This window comes from Oenanthe melanoleuca, chromosome Z (genome assembly GCF_029582105.1).
Source record: "Oenanthe melanoleuca isolate GR-GAL-2019-014 chromosome Z, OMel1.0, whole genome shotgun sequence".
Lineage (NCBI taxonomy): Eukaryota > Metazoa > Chordata > Aves > Passeriformes > Muscicapidae > Oenanthe > Oenanthe melanoleuca.
In genome coordinates, this window is record NC_079362.1 from 8,057,322 (window position 1) to 8,079,904 (window position 22,583).

At 48.6% G+C, this 22,583-nt stretch overlaps 1 protein-coding gene across 2 annotated transcripts in view; it reads left to right on the forward strand.

The window, feature by feature from the left end:
* Positions 1–22,583, forward strand: part of PAX5 (paired box 5) — a 131,561-nt gene that overhangs the window by 77,364 nt on the left and 31,614 nt on the right. For both annotated transcript variants that reach the window (XM_056513029.1, XM_056513030.1), the window contains one exon: positions 19,886–19,987. In XM_056513029.1, the coding sequence (XP_056369004.1) occupies positions 19,886–19,987 (102 nt within the window). The remainder of the gene's footprint in view (positions 1–19,885; positions 19,988–22,583) is intronic.

A 22,583-nucleotide genomic window follows, 5' to 3' on the forward strand; every position in this document is an offset into this window, starting at 1 on the left:
GGAAGGAATGCTTTTCCTCTCTCTCCAGCCTTACTTGAGCTGCCTTCTTTGGACCATTTTTGACATTCATCTGAGACAACTAAGTATTTTTTGTGTCTGACTGAAACAATAAGGTGACATGTAGTGGGAAGAAAGCTCCCATAGATGCCTTTGAGGAATGCATAATGAAATAAAACTTTTCTCTCCTTTGTGCACACCTGATGTTTACAGTGAAGACTACTATTATTTTAGATGTGCAAAGGTGTGATACAGGGTTAGTATTTCATTAACAGGAAGTAAGAAAATGTCTTAATGATGGGAAAAGCACTGTGAAATCTGCTGGTGGCAGTTCCTGGGGGAGAAAGAGGATGTTTATTTTAACTCATATATTACTGTAGTAATAAAAAAGAATGAACCTAAGAATCTCCCATCCACCTGAATTCAGGTCTAAATCCAGATCTTGCTGACCCCAATGACAAACCTGGTTTCATTAGGAAAGACTATTTGTCCCTTAAAAAAATCTGCTAGTTTTAAACATTTACTACTTTGTATTTTGAGAGTGACTGGGATGAAAGTGTTGTGAAAAGAAGATTTGGTGAGGAGGATGATAGTTAAGTGACTTTGCAACTGGAAATGCCAAGGCTGGAAAATAGCAGTGTGGGGAAACATAATTCATGCTCTGTATCCTCTGTCTTTTCTGAGAAGTAGAATTTCTGTGCAGAAATAACACAGGTGTTTATGGAGGCCTTCTCTCAGGCATTCCTGAGCTCCCTGTCCTGGCAGAGAGGTAAAGGCAGGGATCCTAGGAGCACAGAGGAAATTAACAGCCTCGTCATCATTGCACAAGGTGATGTGTGAGGCTGGGAACAGCCCAGGCACTTTTTGCCCCTGCTAAGAGGAAAGCTTGGCAGTGTGTTTGTCCCTGTTGTGCCAGGATGGTGATGGAGTAAATACACTCTTTACACCTCAGCTGTGGATTTTGGCCCCTTGTTACCTGCACATATCTGATTTCAGAGTGACACAGCACGGGGCTCTCCCTGCTGATGTCTCACTGTTCTGGCAGGTCATCCCTGGAGCAAGATCTCCAGGAGGAAAGGAGGAAACACCCACAGGAGGTGACTTGTCTGAAGAATTTCTGTGTATAAGGTTAGGATCCTCATCAGGATGTGCCTGCAGCTTTCCAGTGGCTATTGAGGAGTGAGGAGTGCTTAGTCTAAGCTGGACCTGTGTAGGTGGGATGGATCTGCCCTGGAGAGAGGAGGAAGGGTCACCTGAAGGTTCTGGGGAGAATTGTCCAACTGACAGTCAGCAACAGTTTTACAGCTGAATTCACCAGCTGAATGCAAGGGTTTAAATTATTTTCATTCAAAAATTTAAAATGTTTGCATTTTTTTTCAATGAAAAATTATTTCAGTTTGTATCTCCCATTCCAGCTCTCTGAAATACGAGTAATGTAACTTTTTCTCAACTCCTTCTCCCTCTCTTTTTTTCTCTGCTCCCATCCCAATTCTCAAGCCAGCATGGTTTTGAAGAAAGTAAAGAAAATATTTGGATTTGTTAATATTACATTCTTCTTCTGGAAAAATGCTTTGGTGGTTTTTTGTTGTTGTTGCCTAATTATAATAGCAAAAATGAAAAGTTTTTTTCTGTGGCTATGTTTTGGTCATATAACCTGTCTCTACGTGGAAATGATGATCTGTGTTTAAAAATGGAACACAGTCACAGAATTATACTTTAACTTTTGTGGGACTGTTTTGAAGTGCAGTTGGGTGTTGGTAGATGGAGGTTTCTAGTGAAGGATTATGCTAAGAATTACAGCTTAGTTTCTACATTTAATACATAAAAGTGCAGATGCATTTTCCAATAATCTATCCATCATTCACAATAGGATCTGCCGTGTTAAAGACTTGAACAAAGGCCACATAAACTCCTGTGGAAAGCAGCCAGTCTGAAAAACAGAAGTGTCATTTTTAATGAGACGACAGAGTCTAACAGCGACACTGTTGAGTTTTTCAATTTTTATGAATTCTTATCTTGCCATTAAAGAAGAAGTACATTTGAGAAAGCAAACGAGGGCACTTGTACCCCACTAAGACCCAGGCTATTAACTGCTCTTTTGATGATGTACAGCCTGACTCTGTTGGGAGTTTGGCTGTGGATTTAAATGTTGAATTTAACTATGGTAAACATATTTTGGTGCAAAGCATGTATAATAACAATTTGCATTTACATAGCATCTTTTACTTAAGGATTTTGCGATGTCTAATTAATTAAATCTGTTTGCCTCTGCCCCAAATACCACTGTGGTATGGATAATAAATACAATTTTAAATCAAGCAGCTATAGCAGGAGGATTAAGACAAGAGAGTTCTGGTGCCTTCATGGTGGTCCTGATTGTGGCAGGCCTGGGGCTTGCTCTGCAAACGTGCTGAGCAGCCTCTTCTGAAGCAGCCTGAAAAACAAAAGGATGTCAAATCAGCTCCACAGTGCTGGCTGGAAAGTGCTCTGCAGGCCCCACGTGCCATCTTGTGCTGGTGTTTGTGAACTGGGGATGCTCACGTGCAGTTGTGCCCTGCCAGCTGGGGCTTCAGGTGCTCAGGGCGGGCTGGCAGCCTTTGGGGCATCAACAGCCAGTTCAGACCACAGGAAGCATTTCTCACTGCCAGAAAAATGCTGAAATACGCTGTAGATCTCCAACTTGGAAATTATTAAAAAATAAGAAATAAAAGGAAAAGAAAGGAAAATGTTCTGATTAGCTTAAATGCCTCCTTATTTGCCTTATTTTATTTTATTTTATTTTATTTTATTTTATTTTATTTTATTTTATTTTATTTTATTTTATTTTATTTTATTTTATTTTATTTATTTTATTTTATTTTTCTATTCTATTCTATTCTATTCTATTCTATTCTATTCTATTCTATTCTATTCTATTCTATTCTATTCTATTCTAATTTATTTATTGTTTATTTGAGAGTTTCTGTGCAAGCCACCAAAATTGTATTTCCAGGTGACTAGAGGAATGCATTGGCATCTGTGCATCTGCACACCACAAAAATAAAGTCTAGTGGCAATCTGAGTCAGGCTGCAGAAGTTGCTCCTAGGACAAGGTGATTGTGTTGTTTGAAGCTCTCTGAAAGATATTGAGGTGCTGGAACGTGTCCAAGGGCAGTGGAGCTGAGGAAGGGTCTGGCTCACAAGTTAGGAGGGTGGAGTTGCCATCCCTGGAAAGGTTTGCAAGCCCTGTGGATGTGACCTTGGGGACATGGGGACTGGTGGAGAATACTGGGTTGGGTGATCTCAGAGAGCTCATCTAACCTCAAGCACTCTGCTTTTCTTACATTGATGATACATGGCCTTAATTTTCTTAATAGAAGTTAATTCCTAAACAACACCTGACCAGCTGGGAGATTATGTGTTTGCAGTGACTTGGCTGTGAGAAATCAGAGCAGCAGTTTTGGGAAGCGAGCAAAGAGACAGTTCTGGGTCTTCGTGCAGTGCAGAGCATGCCAGGAGGCCACGTGCTGCCTGCTGTGTGCTCACCCCTTTCCCCTAGCAATGGCAGCATGATTCAATTGTTTTAATCTAGGAGAAATATGGGAGAAATCTAGGCAGAACTTAAGAGGACTCAAGAAAGAAAAACTGTAAAATATAAAGTGTTTGAAGTCATGTTTTAGTAATGCTGCAGTCTATTTTTAGAGGAAAGTTATTGCTTATGTTCTCTATTCTTTGAAAGAGCTCTTCCTGTAGTTCTGTTCCTGGAAAACATTGTGTTAGCCAAGAATAGAGATTTATAAGCCATTGGGATTTCTTTTTGTTTGGTTTTGTTCTTGTTTTTGTGTTTGGTTGGTTGGTTAGTTGGTTGGTTTTGGTTTTTCTTCATAATAAGCCATTGTTTCTTTATGATTTTATGTTACATTAGGGCCAAAAATGTGTGAATTTTGGGTTTTGTATAATTTCTCAAAATGTTGAACTGCAGTAAAAAAATACGCAAAAAGAAAAATGCAGCAGAAAAAAAGAAAAATGTCACTGGCAATTCATCAAAATACAAGTTGCCTGGCCTTGAGCTGCTTGATGGAATTGGCACATCCACCAGCAGTGTGGAATATCACTAGTGGAAGTCCCACCAGAATCAGCAGGGATTGGGACTGCCTGTGCTGCCACAGACTTGACACCTGGCTTGGGATTTTCACACAGATGTGGCTCAAAAGTAAATTCTGCAAAAAGAGTGAAAGGAGTGTTGGGGTCCCTCTGGAGGTTTTCTTCTTTTCATTGTACATTCATTGCAACAGTCTGAAGTCCTTGAGCTCAGCCCTGCGATGACATTTTGGCTTTTTTGAGCACTAGCCTCTGGAAAAGGCTCCTGTATCAGCAGGATCCCTCCAAAGAGGGATGTGGGTTATCCCCTCCCCAGCTGCCTCACCTCTGGCAGCTGTGGGTCCAGACCTTGTGGTCTCCCCAGATGTGAGCATCCTCCTGGGGGAAGGATGGTCCTTGGCCCACGGGAGGTCAAGATTGCAGAAGCAGTGTGTGGGAGAGGCTGTCAGCAAATCAGGTGCTTGTTGTTAAACACAGGCCTTGTTTTTGCTCCTTCTGTCTTGTTAATGTTGTTATACCCATGGTGTAAGGACACAAGCCATTCCCAGGCCCTGGTGAACAGGTCTGGTAGCTGCTCACACGGCAGGAGAATTGTGTCCTCTGTTGCCGGGGCTGTGTATGCTAGTAGCAAAGGCAGTCCCAAATTCATCCCCATGCTGATGCAGAGAGAGCCTGGGATAAACCCTGAATCAGGGCAAACCATGGACCAGCCTTGCTGAGCCAAGGCGTGCCCAGCCTGGCCTGGGTGACAGAGCTCTCTGCAGAGCATGGCCCCTCTGTCCCTGTGGATGGTTATTGCAGAGCAAGGAGCACTGGCAGTAGCAGGGACACACCTGGAGTACAAACATGGGGTTCAGGGGTGCAGAGCACACCTCTGCTCTGGAGGGGCTCCAGCAATGCCCATGTCCTGCCCCAGAGCATCCTGATGGGTTTGCCCACCCCAGAGTGGCAGCGTTCATTCTGCACTCAAATGCTTGACTGAAAGAGGTACAGGCAGCTGCTGTGGCCTCCCACTGTCAGGATGCACAAGGCTGCAGCAGTCACACTGGATCTTTTGGGGACATGCAGAGGTTGGACTGTCACCTCATGGCCAGGTGCACCAGGTCATTTAACAGGTTTGGGGATGTACTGCTGCACTCTCACTGAATACCAGGAGACAGATTTTATCCATCTCCTCTGGGGTCTTCACTACCTTCAAGTCCTGATAGCAGCTCAGGTTTTAGTGATCTTAAGTTCCAACTAGGATATCACTGGGCCCTACTGTGATGTGGGTAAAGCAGCTCTATGGTGCTGTGTACTGCCTCCCCACCCTGACCAGCACATGGTGGGCAGGAGTGCCCATCCCCTGTGCTGACCCCTTGGGGGGATGGAAACCCGCTGCTCCTGTGCCTGGTGTTCCCCCAGGGTTTGCAGACTGTGGAGTTACTTCTGTGCTTTCATGTGCAAAACACTGCCTCAGATCTCAGCCAAACTCTCCCTTTCTGTGGTGGCTGCTCAGGTCTGCTGGCTGCAGGTGGCTGCAGCTGCAGCAGGGAGTGCCTGTGCTGGTGGGCACAGAAGGAGCTGGCAGTCCTCATGGAGGGGATGCGCTGTCGTGGTTGTGGGCACTGTCACCACCCCATTCCCCCTCCCCAATGTGGGGCATGAAGGGACCAGCAGTGGCACCACAGCTCTGGGAAAGCAGGGCAGTGAGTGTGACATTTGGCTGTCCCTCTGGGACACTGTCCCAGCCCCTGCTGCTGCTTTGCTCAGCGTCACACACACCCTGCAGAGAACAGAGCAGCTCTGCCCCATCATCAGAAATGCTGTTCTGAATGTACTCCTTTCCCTGACCTTTGTAATTATCCCTGTCCAATCTTCCTTCATGTTTTCTTTTAATTATTTTCCCCTTTTTCTCTCCCTCTCTTTTTTTCTCCCCTAAACCCCAGCACTCCTCTCTGGTGTATTGGGAATGTGAGAGAAATTGAAGGCTGGAACGTCTCAAGTCTTTATGATGATGAATGACTTTCACTGCCAAACCTTTTATTGTCTGTGATTTGGAAAGAAGGGAGGCTGATTTATTGTGGCCAACTGTCATGCCATTTAATACAGTTATAAATTCTGACACCATGATGGCCACTGTCAGCCAGGGACCCCTCTGGCCACTCTCCTGCCCTGCTTTTGTCCACAGTCAGCTGAGGAGCAGGAAGGGAAAACGAGCTGGGAGCTCCCACTTGAAGGGAATGGCAGAGGGCCAAGCAAGCCCCAAGTGCCTCCCCCAGCCCAGGCAGGCTGCACAGCCCCAGCTTTGGGATAGGTGGGGATGTCCCTGGGCATCACTGCAGCATCCCCAGCCTGGTGCTGGCACTGGGGTTACTGCAGTCCTGCTGGATCCGGCACAAGGGGAATGTCAGAATATCACATAGGCTTGGAGCAAGACCCCTTTCCACAGTCCCTTCTGTTCTCTGCTCTGAAGGGACTGGAGAGTGCTTCCCATAAAGTATTTGTTATTTGTTGTTTTTTACATGGTTCATCAGCTGTGGTACATATCTCACTATGTTAGGAGATGCTATCTACCCACTACAAAGCTCAGAGAGAGGTGGGACTTGGAAATATGAATTGGTCCTGCTGCTTGATGTGGAAGGTGAGAAATGCAATTTTGTCTCAAAGTGATTTCAAATGAGATTATTCAAGTTCCTTCAACTAAAGAGAGTAAAACATTTCAAACTTGACAACTGAGAATATTTGTTGGAAAATACTGAAACCCTAATGTGCCAACATTTCCGTGGCTTCACTATTTCCATCACAGAACCTGGGTAAAGTGCCTGATTTCAGCTTTTCATCTTACTCCAGGATAGAAAAAGCATTACTTAAATATCAGAAAAATAGCATATAGATTGTTGATTTGGATTTCGTTGAACCCTAATTAAGATGTAAAAATTGAGGGTGTAAATATTTCTTCTGTGAGGACTAGAAAACCACTCATGACATTAGCAATGATGCTTGGATTGGAAATGCCTCCATCTCAGATTAATTCCAGAAGCAGATCATAAATATTGATCTTTGTGAGATGAAAAATCTCAGCATGGGTTTAATGTCACTGCAGAACAGACTGGTGGAAGCTGTAGGATTTTCTTTTCCTCTGTGCTTACACTGTAGCTGAATAACCAGTTGTCAATATACTAATGTATTTCCATTTCTGGATGCACGGGCAGGCAGCTGGGGTGTGCTCACCCAGGTGAGCTCTGGGCAGGTGTGTGTCTGCACGGGACAGGTATGATAGTGAAGCCCCCTGTCACCTGTGTCTGAGCTCTGGCAGCCCAGCACAGCCGTGCTGCCCTGAGCCTGGCTGGGCACCACTGCCAGGGCATCCTCACCCCTCGGGTGCTGGAGGGCTGCAGGGCTCTGGCTGGGGACGAAGGGATTCCACTGAGGCAGGTGTCCCTGCTGCCTGGGCTTCTCCTGCTCCTGCTGCTCCCAAAGCCCCCTGGGTGTCACTGCTGCTCTGCCCTGGGTGTCACTGCTGCCCTGGGTGTCACTGCTGCTCTGCTCTGGGTGTCACTGCTGCCCTGCTGCCCTGGGTGTCACTGCTGCCCTGGGTGTCACTGCTGCTCTGGGTGTCACTGCTGCTCTGGGTGTCACTGCTGCTCTGCTCTGGGTGTCACTGCTGCCCTGCTGCCCTGGGTGTCACTGCTGCCCTGGGTGTCACTGCTGCTCTGGGTGTCACTGCTGCTCTGCTCTGGGTGTCACTGCTGCCCTGGGTGTCACTGCTGCCCTGGGTGTCACTGCTGCTCTGCTCTGGGTGTCACTGCTGCTCTGATGTCACTGCTGCCCTGGGTGTCACTGCTGCCCTGGATGTCACTGCTGCTCTGCCCTGGGTGTCACTGCTGCTCTGTTCTGGGTGTCACTGCTGCTCTGATGTCACTGCTGCCCTGGGTGTCACTGCTGCCCTGGATGTCACTGCTGCTCTGCCCTGGGTGTCACTGCTGCCCCTTGCAAGGACAAAGATGGAAACCATGCCCTCCCTCTCACCTGGTTGTTTGGCTGGATCAGCTTGCCTGCTTTCCCACACATGGCTGGGGATCATCCCAGGCCACCAGGACGTGGCAGGGAGCTGGAGGCTTGCCTGGGTTCCAGGACCCTCTCCAGGCCCCCCTGTGTAATTCTCAGGTCTGGGGGCAGTGTCACCCCAGCTGCCAGCTGGGAGGAGGAGGTGGGCTGCCCTGCCCCTCTGATATGACAGAGTATATTGTATTATATTGTCTCCTATCATGCCTTGGTCATGTAGATGCTCTGGAGCAGCAGGGCCTTCTCCTGCAGTTCATGTCTCAGCACAGCACTCCCAGCTGGTGCCAGCCCTGCTCCTGCTGGCTGCTACCAGGTCACCAGTTCTCTCTGGATGACGTGCTCGTGGTGGCAGCTGCTGGGTCGGGACTGTCTCCATTTTCCCTCACACACTGTCTGCAGTCCCAGAGGTGACTGCACAGCCTGGTGTGAGCCCTCTGAGCTGAGTATGGATAGCAAGGTCGTTTAGCCAGGTCTGTGGAATGGATCCTGAGGATCTGAGCCCTGCTGAAGGAAGGTATCCCTCAGGAGCAGCATCTCTGTTCCCAGGGCAGCTGCCAGCCTGGGCCAAGGTCAGGACCCCAGAAAGGTGCAGGACCACTCCTCAGGGCTGGCATGCCTTCTTTCACAGCTGTTAAATGTTTGTTAAATGGGCTGAGCATGGGGGTTGGAAAAAATTTGGATTTCCATTTCCTGATGAGGCACAGGTTGGAGCCAGCCACTTCTCCCAGTACATATCCATTAGTTTTTGGGAGCATCCATGCCACCACAGGAAAATGCTAACAATGCTGCTTTTCACACTACAGGTCCTACTGTTTGGTTTTTCCCTTGTAGCTCCAAGGAGTTGTCTGGAGTCCTGTCACAGTGAGAGGAGTTTGTAGTTCTTGACAAACTGATGGTAGTATCCTTCTAGTCTTCTTGACTGCAAAGAGAAGCTAGAAAACACCTTCTGGGCATTTGCAAAAATCCAAACAGCACAAAAGAAGAAAAGGGAAAATGTTTTATTTAAATATCTCATGATAACTCAGTCTCTCTCATGATTTTTGTGGGGTGTTTAGCAACTAGCTGTGCATTTACAGGAACAGGGATCCCCCAGACCACAAACTTTTCAAGCTGCTGATCCTCTTGGTCATCCTACATCTTTCCAGCAGCACAGTGATTACTGTGGAGACAGTCTCACCAAGCCTGCTGTGCTGCTCTTATTAGAAGTATTGCTGTGCTGCGGAAGGAAAACAACAATAAAGGGAATATGTTGCCTCTGCATGCGTTAAGAGCACTGATCAAACCACATGAGATCCCATTTCAGACATAATGTGCATTGGAGGGCAAAATTAGATTGAGGAGTAAATGGAGCCTAAAATTTCCATAGCTTTATTCGTCAGAAAGCTGTTTCGTTGCGTAGTTTAATTCTCCTATTTCTTTCATTCATTGCATGTAGCTTGCTGGCTAGAGTACATTTCAGAAATAAGGCAACAAAAAATCCTCTTCTTTAATTTGGCAGTGGTTGTGAGGTGTGTAAGGCTGCTCAGACCTGACATGTGAGGTGATATGAAATGCAGAAGCATGTTACTCAACAGCAGAAAAATAGCCAAACTGGCACTTTCTACATTTTAGCAGAAGTTGTTTTGCTTTGGAATTTTATATTTTAGCTTTTGATTTTGGTTTCTTTTGAATTTATTTAATTTTTAACTCTTTAAAGTTGCTTTTATTATGTCTATTTGGAAATTTTATTTCATTGCTGCTTGTGAATTACACTGCATGATACACTTGACCAAAAAATAACATTTTGTAGGCTAAGACCTGCCATGATGGTCAGCCCATTATTTTTATGTGAGATTTCTTTTCTCTCCCCTTTGAACATGTGAGTTTGACAGGAGGCACCTAACTGGTCTGTCAGATAAGGAGACAGACAGGGTCTTGGCCTCTGTAGGCAACTCTTGATGTCATTTCCAAGCTAGTGCAAATTGCTGAGGAGAGCACGTGGTGTGCAGTGAATCCCTTCTGAAACACAGAAACTCAGATCAGCACAGCTGGCACAGTGGAACGACCAGAGCAGGGGCACAAGCCCACATGTGTCTCCATGCTTCCAGTCCACGTTCCCTGCTCCCTTTCTTTTCCAGAACCCCTGGAACCTCACACTGATTTATCAGTTCCTAAGTGCCCGTGATTTTGGCTCTTCCTGCCTCACACCTGAGCCATGGAAATAGGAAGGGGAAGAGGAGCCAATTTCAGGCAGTTTTCCAGTGGAACTTTGACCAGACCTGACCCAGCTGCATTCCTCCATCAGTTTCAGTGTTATGTAAGCAGAGTCTCACCTTTGGGATCCTGACCAACAGAAGGTCCCATCCTGTTGGAATGAGCTGAACCCTGTTATCTGCAGAGCTGCTTCTCCTCCAGGCTGGTGGAGGGACTGACCCCTGGACCAGGACACTCGGGGTTTATTCACCTTGGGCTGTTGGGTCCTTGTGCCCCTGTGGCCTTTTCTGAGGGTTCCTGCTCAGCACATGCAAGATCCATCCTTCTGGCTGTGGCAGGGCCCTGCAGATCCAACAACTGTGAAGATAGCCAAGATTCTTACTGTGATCAGCCCTGTTTCATATTAAAAAAAAAAAACCAACAAACAACAAAACCAAACACACAACAAACAGACAAACAAAATACCTCCTTAAAAAACTCCAGATCTGAAGAAAATTTAAAACCAGAAATTACTAGAAAAGGTAAAACCATGCCAGAGCAGTGTGTATTCTTAGTTGTATTTGTGACACCTTTTGTATCTGTCCTCAGTATCTTAACTTATTTACTTAATATAACTTATTATCTTATTTACATTGCAAAGTAATTTTAAACTTGAAAATGAGATTTAACTTCTCTTTAAAAAGAAAAATCAAATCCAGCATCTTCAGAACTTTTTTGATACATGCCCATTAACTTCTTGGAGTTAAAGTGCCCAAATGAACAACTCTCTGCTTCCATAAACTCCAGGTTTACACAATTCAAGTTGTTGAGACATTTCTGTCTCTTAGTAAAGGCTTCATTATCAAAGGTCTTGTCTGGCATGGTACAAAGGTAAAGGTGACACAGCCTCTGTGGTCTCCACCTCCTCCTCTCTGGGGTGTGCTTGGCCCCTCCTTTGTGCTCCCCAGTGAGAAGGAGTTCCAGGGTTAGACATGCAGGGAGCTGTTGGGGTTTGCAGGCTGTGCCAGGCAGAGCCCTGCCCAGAGCATCCTCCCCTGCAGCTGCTGCAGCTGCCCCATTCTGCTGGACCTGCTGCTCTGCTCTTCTCCAGGCAGGTGTGGGAGGGGGGCCCACAAAAGGGATTTAATGGATCCAGACCACCACTGTGGGAGCCCAGGGTGTACCCCTGGCCTCCCTGGGGGTCTCAAAACCCCCCTGGCAGGGTCCCAAAGACCCCTGAGTGAGACCCAGGTGTCTCAGGCGCTGAATTCAAACCCCTGGGGGAAATTACCAACACAGAGGGAATGGAAACAAGCCACCAAAATTAGTAAAGTGTAGATCAGGTTGTTAGAATGTAGATAAATAGAGTTTTGGGAATGTTTGTGTTAAGGGACACGTGGCCAAGATGGAGAATTTGGGGTGTGGATACTTCTTCCTCCTTCTTCTCTGTGTCATCCCTGCTGGGTGACATGCTGGCACTTTCAGAGTGGATGAGGTCAGAGCTGGACCCTTTAACAAGACTGTATTGTATTGGAAAGTTGTTATAAACATTTAGCAGGTCATGCAGACTATCCAAGACCAGCCCTGCCTGCAGCAGGCAGATCCATCCTGGATGCCCGGCTGGACAGAGCGCTGTCAGCCGGGCAAAGAGTTCCTGAGACAGGAAACAATGAACAATCCTTGGAGCCTTTGAAAACGTGTCTCCTGCAATCTCTCATCGGTGGCTTTGGGAAAAAACAGGATTTCCACCACAGCATGTCCTCCTGAGGTAATCTCAGGTGTAAGGAGACTCCTTGGGAGGTGACACACCACGTGTCCTCCCACAAGATCTCACCATCCTTGCTCTGTGCCCTCCCTTCCTTTGGTGTCTCCCTGGTAGGTGACTGTCACAGATAAGGTTGTGGTGGTGTGCACTCGTGCTGTGGTGGGATTGTCTCCATCCTTCTGCATCCCGTGCACACCCTCACCTCCACCTCCCTCCACACATGCAGCTGTGAGCACCTGGGATCCAGGGATTCCACTGCTGGGCCTGCTGGCCCCAGCTGGGCTCCACAAACAGAAACCTTGCAAGGCCTGAAGATGTTCATCACGGGCCAGGGAAAGCCTAAATGATGCCGATGCATTTTTGTGTGTGGCTAGTTGTTGGCCACACAAGAATTAGGGTGAGGGTGGCTTCTTGCCAAGATGTTGTCTGCCTGGAGTGTTTTCCCTGTTTTCCACACAGATATCCTCTCCAGTACATTGTGGGTCTGTGCATGGAATGAAGGGGCCAAGCCATGAAATTCTAACCTTGCATGTGTTACAGGGAGGGACAAGAGAGCCAGGTGGACTTTGAAGATCAAGGTGGATGATGGTGCAGCTCAGCTCAGATCTGCAGAAAAAGCTTTCTCATACTAGCAACCCTAAAAAGTATATGACAAGCTGGAATACTGAGTTGTTTATCGGGTGCAAGAGCTGTGTGGCTGCACAGAAGGAGTTTTATGCAGCAGCACAAAGAGATTGTCCAGAGGAGAGGGACTGAGGGCAGAGAACTCTGTAGCTCCAGGACTCTTTCTTAGGAATCACAGAGACAACATACTGGAGTGTTCATCTATCCTTTCTCACTGCATTTTTGCTCTGACAGAAAACATTGGTCTTCCTTCCATTCTCTTTTACCTGCCCTGGCTCTCTTTCAAAAGTGTAATTGGGTCTGTAGACAGGGTAGCAGAGACACCTGCTATGAAAGGGAGCTCTGGGGTCCTCTAACATCTGCTGCTGCTTTGCAGACGAGGAGAAAAACAGACCCACATCTGCAGCCCCTGTTTCAGGGCAGTGTGCTTAATCTGAATTTTATGGCTCTGGTAGCAGATTGCGGTGCCATGCCATGAGCCCTTGCAGCCCCAGTCACAGTGGACACTGTGCATTTCAATTCCTCCTCCACTAATCTTTCCCCCACTGCTCCCATTCCCTGGCTGCTAATTTCACGCAGGCACTTAAACATGATGGATAATTGTGTTCTGCTTATCAATGTTTAATTTAAGGGCTGTTCCGTCTGACCTGAATGCCCTCTGCAAGAGCTGTGCCTCATTATTGATTTCATGGTCATACCTGTGACATTACCTGCTTTGTAGGAAGTAGACTTTGACATTCCTGTGAGGCTTTGGCAGCCAGAGCTAATTGTCAGAAGAATAATCGAGTCAGCAAAATCATTACAGGTGATCTGTATGTTACCACTGTTTTATCTGCCTCTAATTAGGTGCAGGAGAGGTAACTCATCACAGTAAGCACACCACACTGGTTTGATGTCCACAAATAGAGCAGGATGAGCACAGGAGGGGAGTTATTCATTAACAGCAGCGATTCAGTGTGTTGGAGTCCTGTGCTGGTGACATCCCCTTTCCCAGTGGAATGGCATGGAATGCTGCACTGCAGGCATCCCTGGGAGACGGAGTCTGAGTGACTTTTGGGCAGGACTGAATGCTGGGGCATGTGCTCAGTGGCTTTGCACCCGAGGCAGAAATGACTGAGTTGCTCCTGTGGTGGAGTAGTATTTTATATCTGATAAAACCATTTTTTAGGACATGCTTTTCTCTTGATTGGGTACTCCACTCCCCCATGCTGCTGCCCTGGGTGATGTGCACACATCCCCAGGTGAAAAAGGGAGCAAGAGCCAATTGATGGAACTCATCAAGTCTTTTCCTGATAACAGCATTGTGTATTTGATCAAAACATTTTATTTGGGATAACAGTTGAAACAACCAGGTTAGCATGATCAAATTCTTCACTGAGCAGAAGAAAAAGAGCTTTTATAAGTGGAAACTGGATTTTTCAGAAGAGAAGTCAGTGTTGGTAACCAGTTTCACTGAAATAGCCTAGAAATTTGGGCTTGCTTCCCAGAGATGAAGTGGCACCCAGAGAGCGTCTCTGCCAATTACTTTTTTTGTGCTGGTGTTAAGCAATGTCATCCCTTCCTGAGGGCACCACAGCCTCCTCAGATCTGGGGTAGCAGGTGCCTGGTGAGACAGGACGGCTGCCAGAGCCCCCAGGGAGAAGCAGCATGTGCAGGGTCCTGGGGCCATGGGGCTGGTTCTCTGGTCCTGGCAGCTGCACAGCACCAGCACAGGTGCCTCCCCTGCCACCTGACAAAGGAGGTGCTGTGGGACAGGACCAAAACAGGGCTGCCATCCTCCTCCCATTGCAGGCTGGAGTCTGGAGACCCTGCAAGGTCACTTTGGAGAGAGCACAGTCTGAAGCCAAGCTGGTCCTTCTGGGAGGCCTTTTGGAAGTGGTTTATCAATTCTGCTGGTGCCTGGCTGCAGCTGCTGTGTGGCATCCTGCATGAAGCCAGCAGAGGGATTCCTTGCACACAGAGGCTGCCAGGCAGGGAGCTGTAGAGCCCCAGGCTGAATGGGATGGTGCTGGGAGCACCTGCCCAGCTCATTGCTCAGCTCCACGGGCTGGTGAGGCAGCATCTCTTCATCTCCACCTTGCTAGTGCAAACCTACATTTCAAAGATAGTTTTCTGGCAAGATATGAGCAGTCAGGTGGGGCAGCAGCCTCTGTGTGGGTCTGGGGGAGGGCTCTGTTCTGTGCTGGTGGACAGGGCTGTGGGGAGTCTGTTTGGGCGAGAACACCTGGGGTGGAGGCTGGGGCAGTGCTGGTCTGTGCTGGGTGGAGCACTCTGGTGCTTGGTCTAAGTGTGTAATTCCAGACAGCGCTGTGTGCTGCCTTGGGGGGCATTTCAGGCTGGCTGGTGCCTTGTCATGATACCTGCAGGGAGAGTGGGAATGCAGCACGACTCAGGAGGACTGCTGGACTGGCTTTCCCAGTATATATATTTACCAATCCTACTGGTATTGGACCTCTGACTCTGCAGAGGTGGGTTCCCCTGTGCTCCTGAGCCAGAGTCAATCACACACCTGGGGAGGGGGCAGAGCCTGGCTTCCCTCGGTGCAGGGCAGACAGGAAAATCACCAGCCCTGCTGGTGGCTGTGAGACCGTGGCAAGGAGCTGTGAGCCCCCTTCCACCACCTGAACCCCGCACATTTCATGATGTATCCTTTGCTGTAATTAATTACATGTCCAGTGGGCTCATTTCTTTCATACTGTTCCTGACAATCTGTTAGATAAAGGGAAAAAAAATGCGTTGGTGCCCTGTGGTATTGAAAGTGAAGGGTTTTCACACTGTCAGGGTAATGAATTCTGCACGGGTTTGAAGCACCTGAGCTTGGGGGAGTCCTTGTGTCATGTGTCTGGGAGTGACAACCCCCAGTGGTTAATTACTGCCATGGATGAGAGCTGAGCTGATAGCAAAATGAGATAATTTCATTAGTAGTTAAATTTGAAGTTAATTGGATTCACGTTTACACACAGTAGTGTACAAAGACACACTTGAAAATGCTCTTTGCCGCCTTTTGAATGTAAGAAGGTAAATGAATCGAGGAATGCTTCTAAACTGCTCCCTCTTTTTTTCACTGTGGTTTGGAGGCAGGAGAGTCCTCTGCTGCTGCAGGCTGCTCTCTGCCCCAGCCACTTTGTCCTGCACAGGGACATTTGCTGCTGCCCAGGCACTGCTTGCCACATCTGGGCAGGGGTTGCTGCTAAGCTGCCCTGTAGCTACTGACAACATTTCTTTTATGGAAAAAACTTACTTATTTCCACTTTCTTTTCAACATAATTTGCTTTCATTGTGAGTGTTGCCAGCTCCTAGTGATTGGAGGGACAGACATTTATTGCCTGTCTTGTGTGTGCAGAGCCTTTGACCTGTACAGGGGTGTCTGTAGCAGAGCTGTTTGCTCCACGCCCCACAAGCACAACCCTGGTGCTCCCCTAAGACATGTTGCCTCTGGGAGTCAGATGAGTGATGGGTCAGCATTGCCTTGGGGGTGTTTGCCAGGAGCCTGGTGAGGCAGTGGGAGGAGTGGTGGGATAAGGAGATGGCAGGTCCGGGCTGGGTGGGCAGGAGAGCTGCTGTGTGCTCCTGCTGTCACTGAAGGTGCTGATGCTGCTGGGGCCACCAGCCTCTCCACGGGGAGGCCACTGTGGGAAGGACTCAGAAAGCTGTTTTGGTACTTGGAGCTTAAAATTGTTGGCAGAGGTTGTTGGAAAGAGATTGTTGTTTCCCTTGGAAAGTCCTGCTGGGCTCTGCTCTAGTTGAGCTTTTCTGTAGGCTGGGGCTGGAAGGTGAGCTGCTGTGTCCTGCACAGCACCAGCCCAGCAAGGCAAGGAGGCAGCTCTGCACACAGCTGCTTCTGCCCATCTCGAACTTCAGGCATCTAAAATAACCTTCAAATAGCACAGGACAAAGACATTCAGGAAAAAACGTCTTGAAGGCCCTAGGTTCCTATGTCTGCGTGGTCCACTGCTAAAATGTCAATGTTCATTTCCTCTTTGCCTGTATGAGTAAGGCAGGAACACTCTGGAGAAGAGGCTGGTTCTTAACCACTCTTTGTGCTAGGTGGGTCAGTGTTTTTCTTTTAAATCAATTGTTTTAATGCACTTGAAGCTTGCCAGCATGGAGGGGAAATCTCATAGAGAATAGGATGCTCCAGTCTTTCTTTTTTTGGCGAAGAAGATTGTATGGACTTGATAGGATGAAGTTGGATTGCAGATCTTGCAGCTATGGTCACCTCTGGCCCTTGGTCACCTTTGATCCTTGGTCACCTTTGGCCCTTGGTCAGCTCTGGCCCTTGGCCACCTCTGGCCTTTGGTCACCTCTGGCCCTTGGTCACTTTTGGCCCTTGGTCACCTCTGGCCCTTGGTCACCTCTGGCCCTTGGTCATCTCTGGCCAGGCCCCTCAGCCTCCTCTCAGACCCTGCCTGGGACTTGGCTGTGGGGACCCAACAAGGAAGATTTGTTGACAGATGACAGAACATTCCATTTGTGAATGGGATGTTATGGAACCCAGCCCAAACCTGTGGAGTAGGTCATGGTGATGCTCTAATGGACTGAGGAGCAGAGGCCCTTCATTGTGTTGTTTGTGGTGATTACATTGCTCAGTGCCCTTGACTGTGATCCTGGTCGTTCTGGGTGTGGCAGTGGCTTTGGGGGAAGTGTATAATTTGTAATACGTCAAAATGCTGGGGTAAATGTCAGGGTTTTTATAGGCAGTGAGCAGTGGGGTGTAGCCAGTATGGGGCAGTTTGGGACAGCGAGCTTCCCCACAGGTCAGGGCACCTTTTGTGCTATTCTGTGGTGACCCCACATAGCCAAGGAAGGGAGCAGTCCTGGTTTCCCCCCTGGGTCCCTGGAGGGCTCCTGGAGGCAGCAGCTAGCCTGTGAAATGTTCCTCTGCTCTGGGGACAGCCCTCAGCTGAGTCCCTGCACTGGGAGTGAACTTAGACTCCAGGCGGACTTTATGTAGACTGCAGATACTTTTGTACTCTCCAGACTGTAGAGGTGACATAAAGCATTTAATTTTGTGTGGGAGAGAAGGAAGCAGGGCACTGATGAGGGGAGAATGTTTTAATCTAAAATAACCATTTTCTGCCTGCATTGAATAATTAGAATTCATTATGCCCTTCCATAAGGGATGTGACTTCTCTCTAGCACTGGAGAGCAAATTAATCAATTGTTTTGAACCTTAAATTCTTTTAGGATGTGAATGCACCATAAATATTCTGTAGGAAGGGCCTGAGAGGAACAGCTTGCATCCTGATTTGTGGATGCTGAGTGCAGAGGAAAGTGGGGCATGTGCTAGGAGATCACTGCAGCAATGCTAGAGTTTTGGCATGTACCCCTTCACCTGAGGGTAGGGGAGGCAGCCTTTGTGGCCATGACCCAGAGATGGTGAGCCACAATTTGCAATTACTTGTGTACCTGTCTCTTGTCTCATCAGGTGAAGTCTCATTTATTTAAAGATATTGAAAAAAGGAAAACTTCTAAGTTTTATTTTTAGATCAGTTAAAAATGAAATTTGAGCTCAAAATTTTTACCAAACAAAAAAACTTTTTTAAAAAAATTGTTTTGGCTTTTGGGAAAATGTTCCATTTCAATCTCTCCAAGCTTTCAGAGACCTGAAAAAAGTTCATTGTCTTAAAAACAGTTGCCTATAGAACACAATGTGAAAAAACAGAATCTGTGCATTTTTTCTTGGCAGTGGTGCTAAAACCAACAAAGTCACATAACTTTTGCTGATCCAACATGCTACCTTTTGAGGAAGGAACCTGATCCTTGCTAATGAGCTGTTTTGGGCCAGCAGGATCTCAGAGTTTCCTGGTCCAGAGTGGTCCCTGTCCTGCAGAGGAGCACAAGGGCCAGGTGCTGCATTCAGCCCAGAGTCCCTTCCTCTTAGCTGAGGTGCACACTCAGCTTTTCAGGGCTAAGCTCCCGAGAAGTGCCACTCCTCTGAGCTGTGGTGTGGATGTGATGGACCCCTCACGTTGCTCTGGGCTTGGAAGGGCTGCTTAGCAGGCTGGCAGAGCCACAGGGATGGGTCCAAGGGACAGTCCATGACTAACCTGGTGCCTGAGCAGTGTGTGACGCTCACTGGGAGGAGATTGCAGAGCCCACATCCAGCTGCTGCCCAAGCCAGTCAGTGCTACCAGACTGTGTGTCTTGGAAGTGACTTCTCCTTGGCTAAGTGTTCTGCCCAAGGATGCCATGGGAACCAGAGGATCATGAGTGGGCTCCAGGATCTCCTCTGGGGTGAGGGATGGATGCTGCCTGGTGAGATCACAGGAGCATCCTTTTCTTCTGGAGGGCCTCTTGTGGCCACAGCTGACAGTGATTTGCCCAAAATCCCACTGTGGCAGCCTGAAGGGGTGGTGACTATTCCAGGACCTGCACATGAGAGCAGGGTCCAGGCATGGCTGAGGAAACACTTCTGTGGCACTGTGTGAGCCATGCTAGCTGGCCCCCTGCCTTTACCCTGCCAGCAGAAACATGTCCTCAAGGGTGAGATGTGTCTGGGAGAGGGTGAAGGAAGAGAGGGTACCCCAGACCCCTGGTCCAGGGGCAGAGGGAGATGGAAGACACCCCACTGCCTGCTTTTGTGGGGTTATTTCCGTGGAAGTCCTGTGGGTACTTGACTAAAACCTGTGTTTCTGTGGCTGAGTGCATCAGGCTGTATCTGCAAATCTGACTCTTCTTCCGGCACAAACTACATTTAGAACCACCTTCGTGTCTCAATGCCTTGTGTTTGTTGCTTTTTTTTTTTTTTTTTTTTTTTTTTTTTTTTTTTTTAACTGCTTCAATAAGAGATAAAACAAATGCCCTGCATTGTATTTAGATCTCAAACAGTCTCAGCCCGTGCATGTGATTTTCTAGGGATTTTTCTGGCAGAATGTCATAAGATGTGTGTTATTTCCCATTTCAGTGCTTTTGACTTTACAAATCTAAGCTTTGGAGAGAAGTGGGCATGGGGGTGAGCAGCTGGAGCTGCGTTGCTCTCCCCGCAGAGCTCTGCTCTTCACCCCCCAGTCTCGCACTTCACTGAGCCCTGCAGCAGCTACAGGGGGAGCAGAGCTGTGCCTGCCCTCCCTGCCGGGCTGGAAATTCCTGGCAGAGCAGGATGACAAATGCAGGGCTGTGTTCTGGGTGCCTGGGGAGAGGTGCAGCCGGCCTGCCTGCGGCGATGCTCACGCGGTGATTTGTTGGTTTGATTCCCAGGTCGCGAGCTGGCGAGCACAACCCTCCCAGGATACCCTCCCCACGTCCCTCCTGCCGGACAGGGCAGCTACTCTGCTCCAGCGCTGACAGGAATGGTGCCTGGTGAGTCTTCAGAGAGGGGGAAAGAGAGCATAACGGGGAAAAACAGCATTTCAGGAGAGAAAGGCCGCGTGCTGTAAATGTTCCGTGCTGCAGTGGAAGGCACAGCGATGGAGGGTGGGTGTGGAGTGATCCTGGGGGAGCAGGACCAGGCTCCCCAGCACGGGAGGCTCATCACCTGCAGCGTGCCAAAGTGCTGGCACTGAAACGCTGGAGGAGCTCCCAGCCTCCCTTCTGTGGAGCCTGGGGGTTGCTCCATACTGGGCTGTGCCAGGCTCTGCTCACCTGCCCAGGCTGTTCTCTACCTTACCTGGCTTCTCCCAGTGCTGTGCCCTGTGCTGCCCATTAGTGAGGTCACTGGCCTGAGGGCTGGACGTGTCCTGACCTCACACTTGCTCTGTGCCTCATTGATGGGGACACCAAGTCGTTCCCTGGACACTGTACTTCTCTAATTGCCTTCCCCTTTTGGAACTTTGTCAGAAATGCCAGGGGGCATGAGCCAGCAGGTGGCTGCTGTGTGGCAGCAGAGGCAGAGTTGGTGCTGGTGCCTGGGGTGGGCAGAGCAGGTCCTGCAGGTGTGTCTCATCACTGAGCCAGCCTTGAGCACCGCTGGCTGCAGCTCTGCTCACAGCTCAGAGCAGGACGGTGACTTCTGCAGTCAGCAAGGGGTGGTGGGGCCACAGCACTCCTGTCTTTTCTGGGGACTTACCAGTTCTTTGGGAGCTGTTGCTAGGGTGGGCTGGCAGAGCTGCAGGATGTGGGGCTCAGCCAGAGGAGGTGTAGTGAGGTTCAGTGATGTAGAGTCATCTGAGCTGGTTTTCCCAGGTAATAGATTTTATTTTTAACTACATATAGGCTTGTGTGACCCATTATATTGAATAACTGCACTGTTCCTCTCACTGGTTCCTTTAATAACAACCTTCTGCTCCAGCTAGTGTGAAGGTCAGCTGCAAATTCTTGTAGGTTCTCCGTCTCATTTAAGTGAGAATTTGCTAACTAGCACGCCTTTTCCATCCTTCCTTGACTCCTGTCTTTGCAGGGCCAGTTTTAGAGCCTTGCTGGGTTAAGCAGCACAGTCCCTGAAGGGCTGGCACAGGGAGGTGACAGGCCCAGCCTGCTGCCACTGGCACATCCCTGCTTGTTCCAGGATGGCCAAATTGTCACCCCAAGCGCAGGCATGTGCTCATTGTGCCAGCTCTCAGGAATTCATCTCACAACCTGCCTCTGCCTTCTTCTAGTTTTCGGAGCCTTTGCTAGAAATGTGTTTCCTTGATAAGATTTTTAATCATTAGCCACGAATTTCTGCTCGTAATTAAGCAATTGTGTGAGTTAAGTGGTTAGAGACACGGGAGAAATGTATACATGATAACACATAAGCAATGTTTTGTTGCATGCTTGTTGGTGCTGCCATTGCTCCTGCTGATGTGAATAAACCCAGCCGCTACCACACTGGGTGTTTGTCCCATACCTGCTGGGTTTGTGGGGCACAGGAGACCTTCCTGCTCCTTGCATTTGCACCATGTGTGGATTCAGCTCCATCCTCTGTCCTTGTCTTTTCTCCAGCCCCCAGCCACTGCTCACCCTATCAGGAGCCCTTTTGCCTCCTGACAGCCCCAGGTCCTTTCTTATCTCTCCCACAGGCAAGGAGGTACACAGGAACCTGTCTCTGCTGCATCTCCATGACTTGTTCAAACACATGCTCAAAATTTCACATTTCCTTCCTTTCCTGCAAAACAAGGGACTTGCATATCAGCAGTGAATTTCCATTTTTATGTGGCTTGTCTGCCATGGCAGAGAATAAACTATTCAAAAGCTTTTCTCTGAAGGAACCAGACAAGCAAACACATGGTTTGATTTCAGTCTGGAGCTTTAGGACTGACAGCTGGCATTGCTCGAGGCTCCCATGATAGTGTTTGCTCTGCAGGCCTCTCCTGCCTTTTGGTGAGCTGTCACCCTGTAGACCGAGTGGAGAGGAGCTGCCTGAGCTGTGCTGAGGTGCTCTGGTGCCACAGGCTGCGGGTTAAATGCAGGGTGGGCACGGGTGGGTGGGTAGGAGGGATGGTGGCTGGTGGTCAGTGGGTGGTCAGGCTCAGGGGCTGTGCCTGATGCCACACTCCTGGTGCCACACAGACTGCAGGGCATGGCTACAGGTCTCTCTTGGTCACAACCCCATAACTAGAGGACAGCCAGCTCATCAGGTGGTCAGAGGATGCCAGCCTGCATGATTCCATCAGCAGGATCCCGAGCAGGGCAGTGGTGTCAAGGCACGTAGCCAGGCTGGGGAGGGGCATGAAACCCAGCAAGGGCAAACCAAAAGATCCTGCACCAGGAGAAGGAGCACTTTGAGACAAAAGGGGCTGAAGACTGTTGAGTTCCTAAAGGGGCTCCAGGGATGAGGCAGACTGAGAGCTGAGCATGAATTTGCCATCTGCACTGGTCATGAGAACGGTCAGCATCATCCTGAGCAGGGGTTGGAGGAATGGAGCCATCCCCCTCACTTGGAACCTATGGACTCACAATAGTTTGGGCCTCTTAACACAAGGAAATAATTGGCAGAAGTCAAAACAAGCAAGATGCAACTGGGCATGACCAAAGTCTC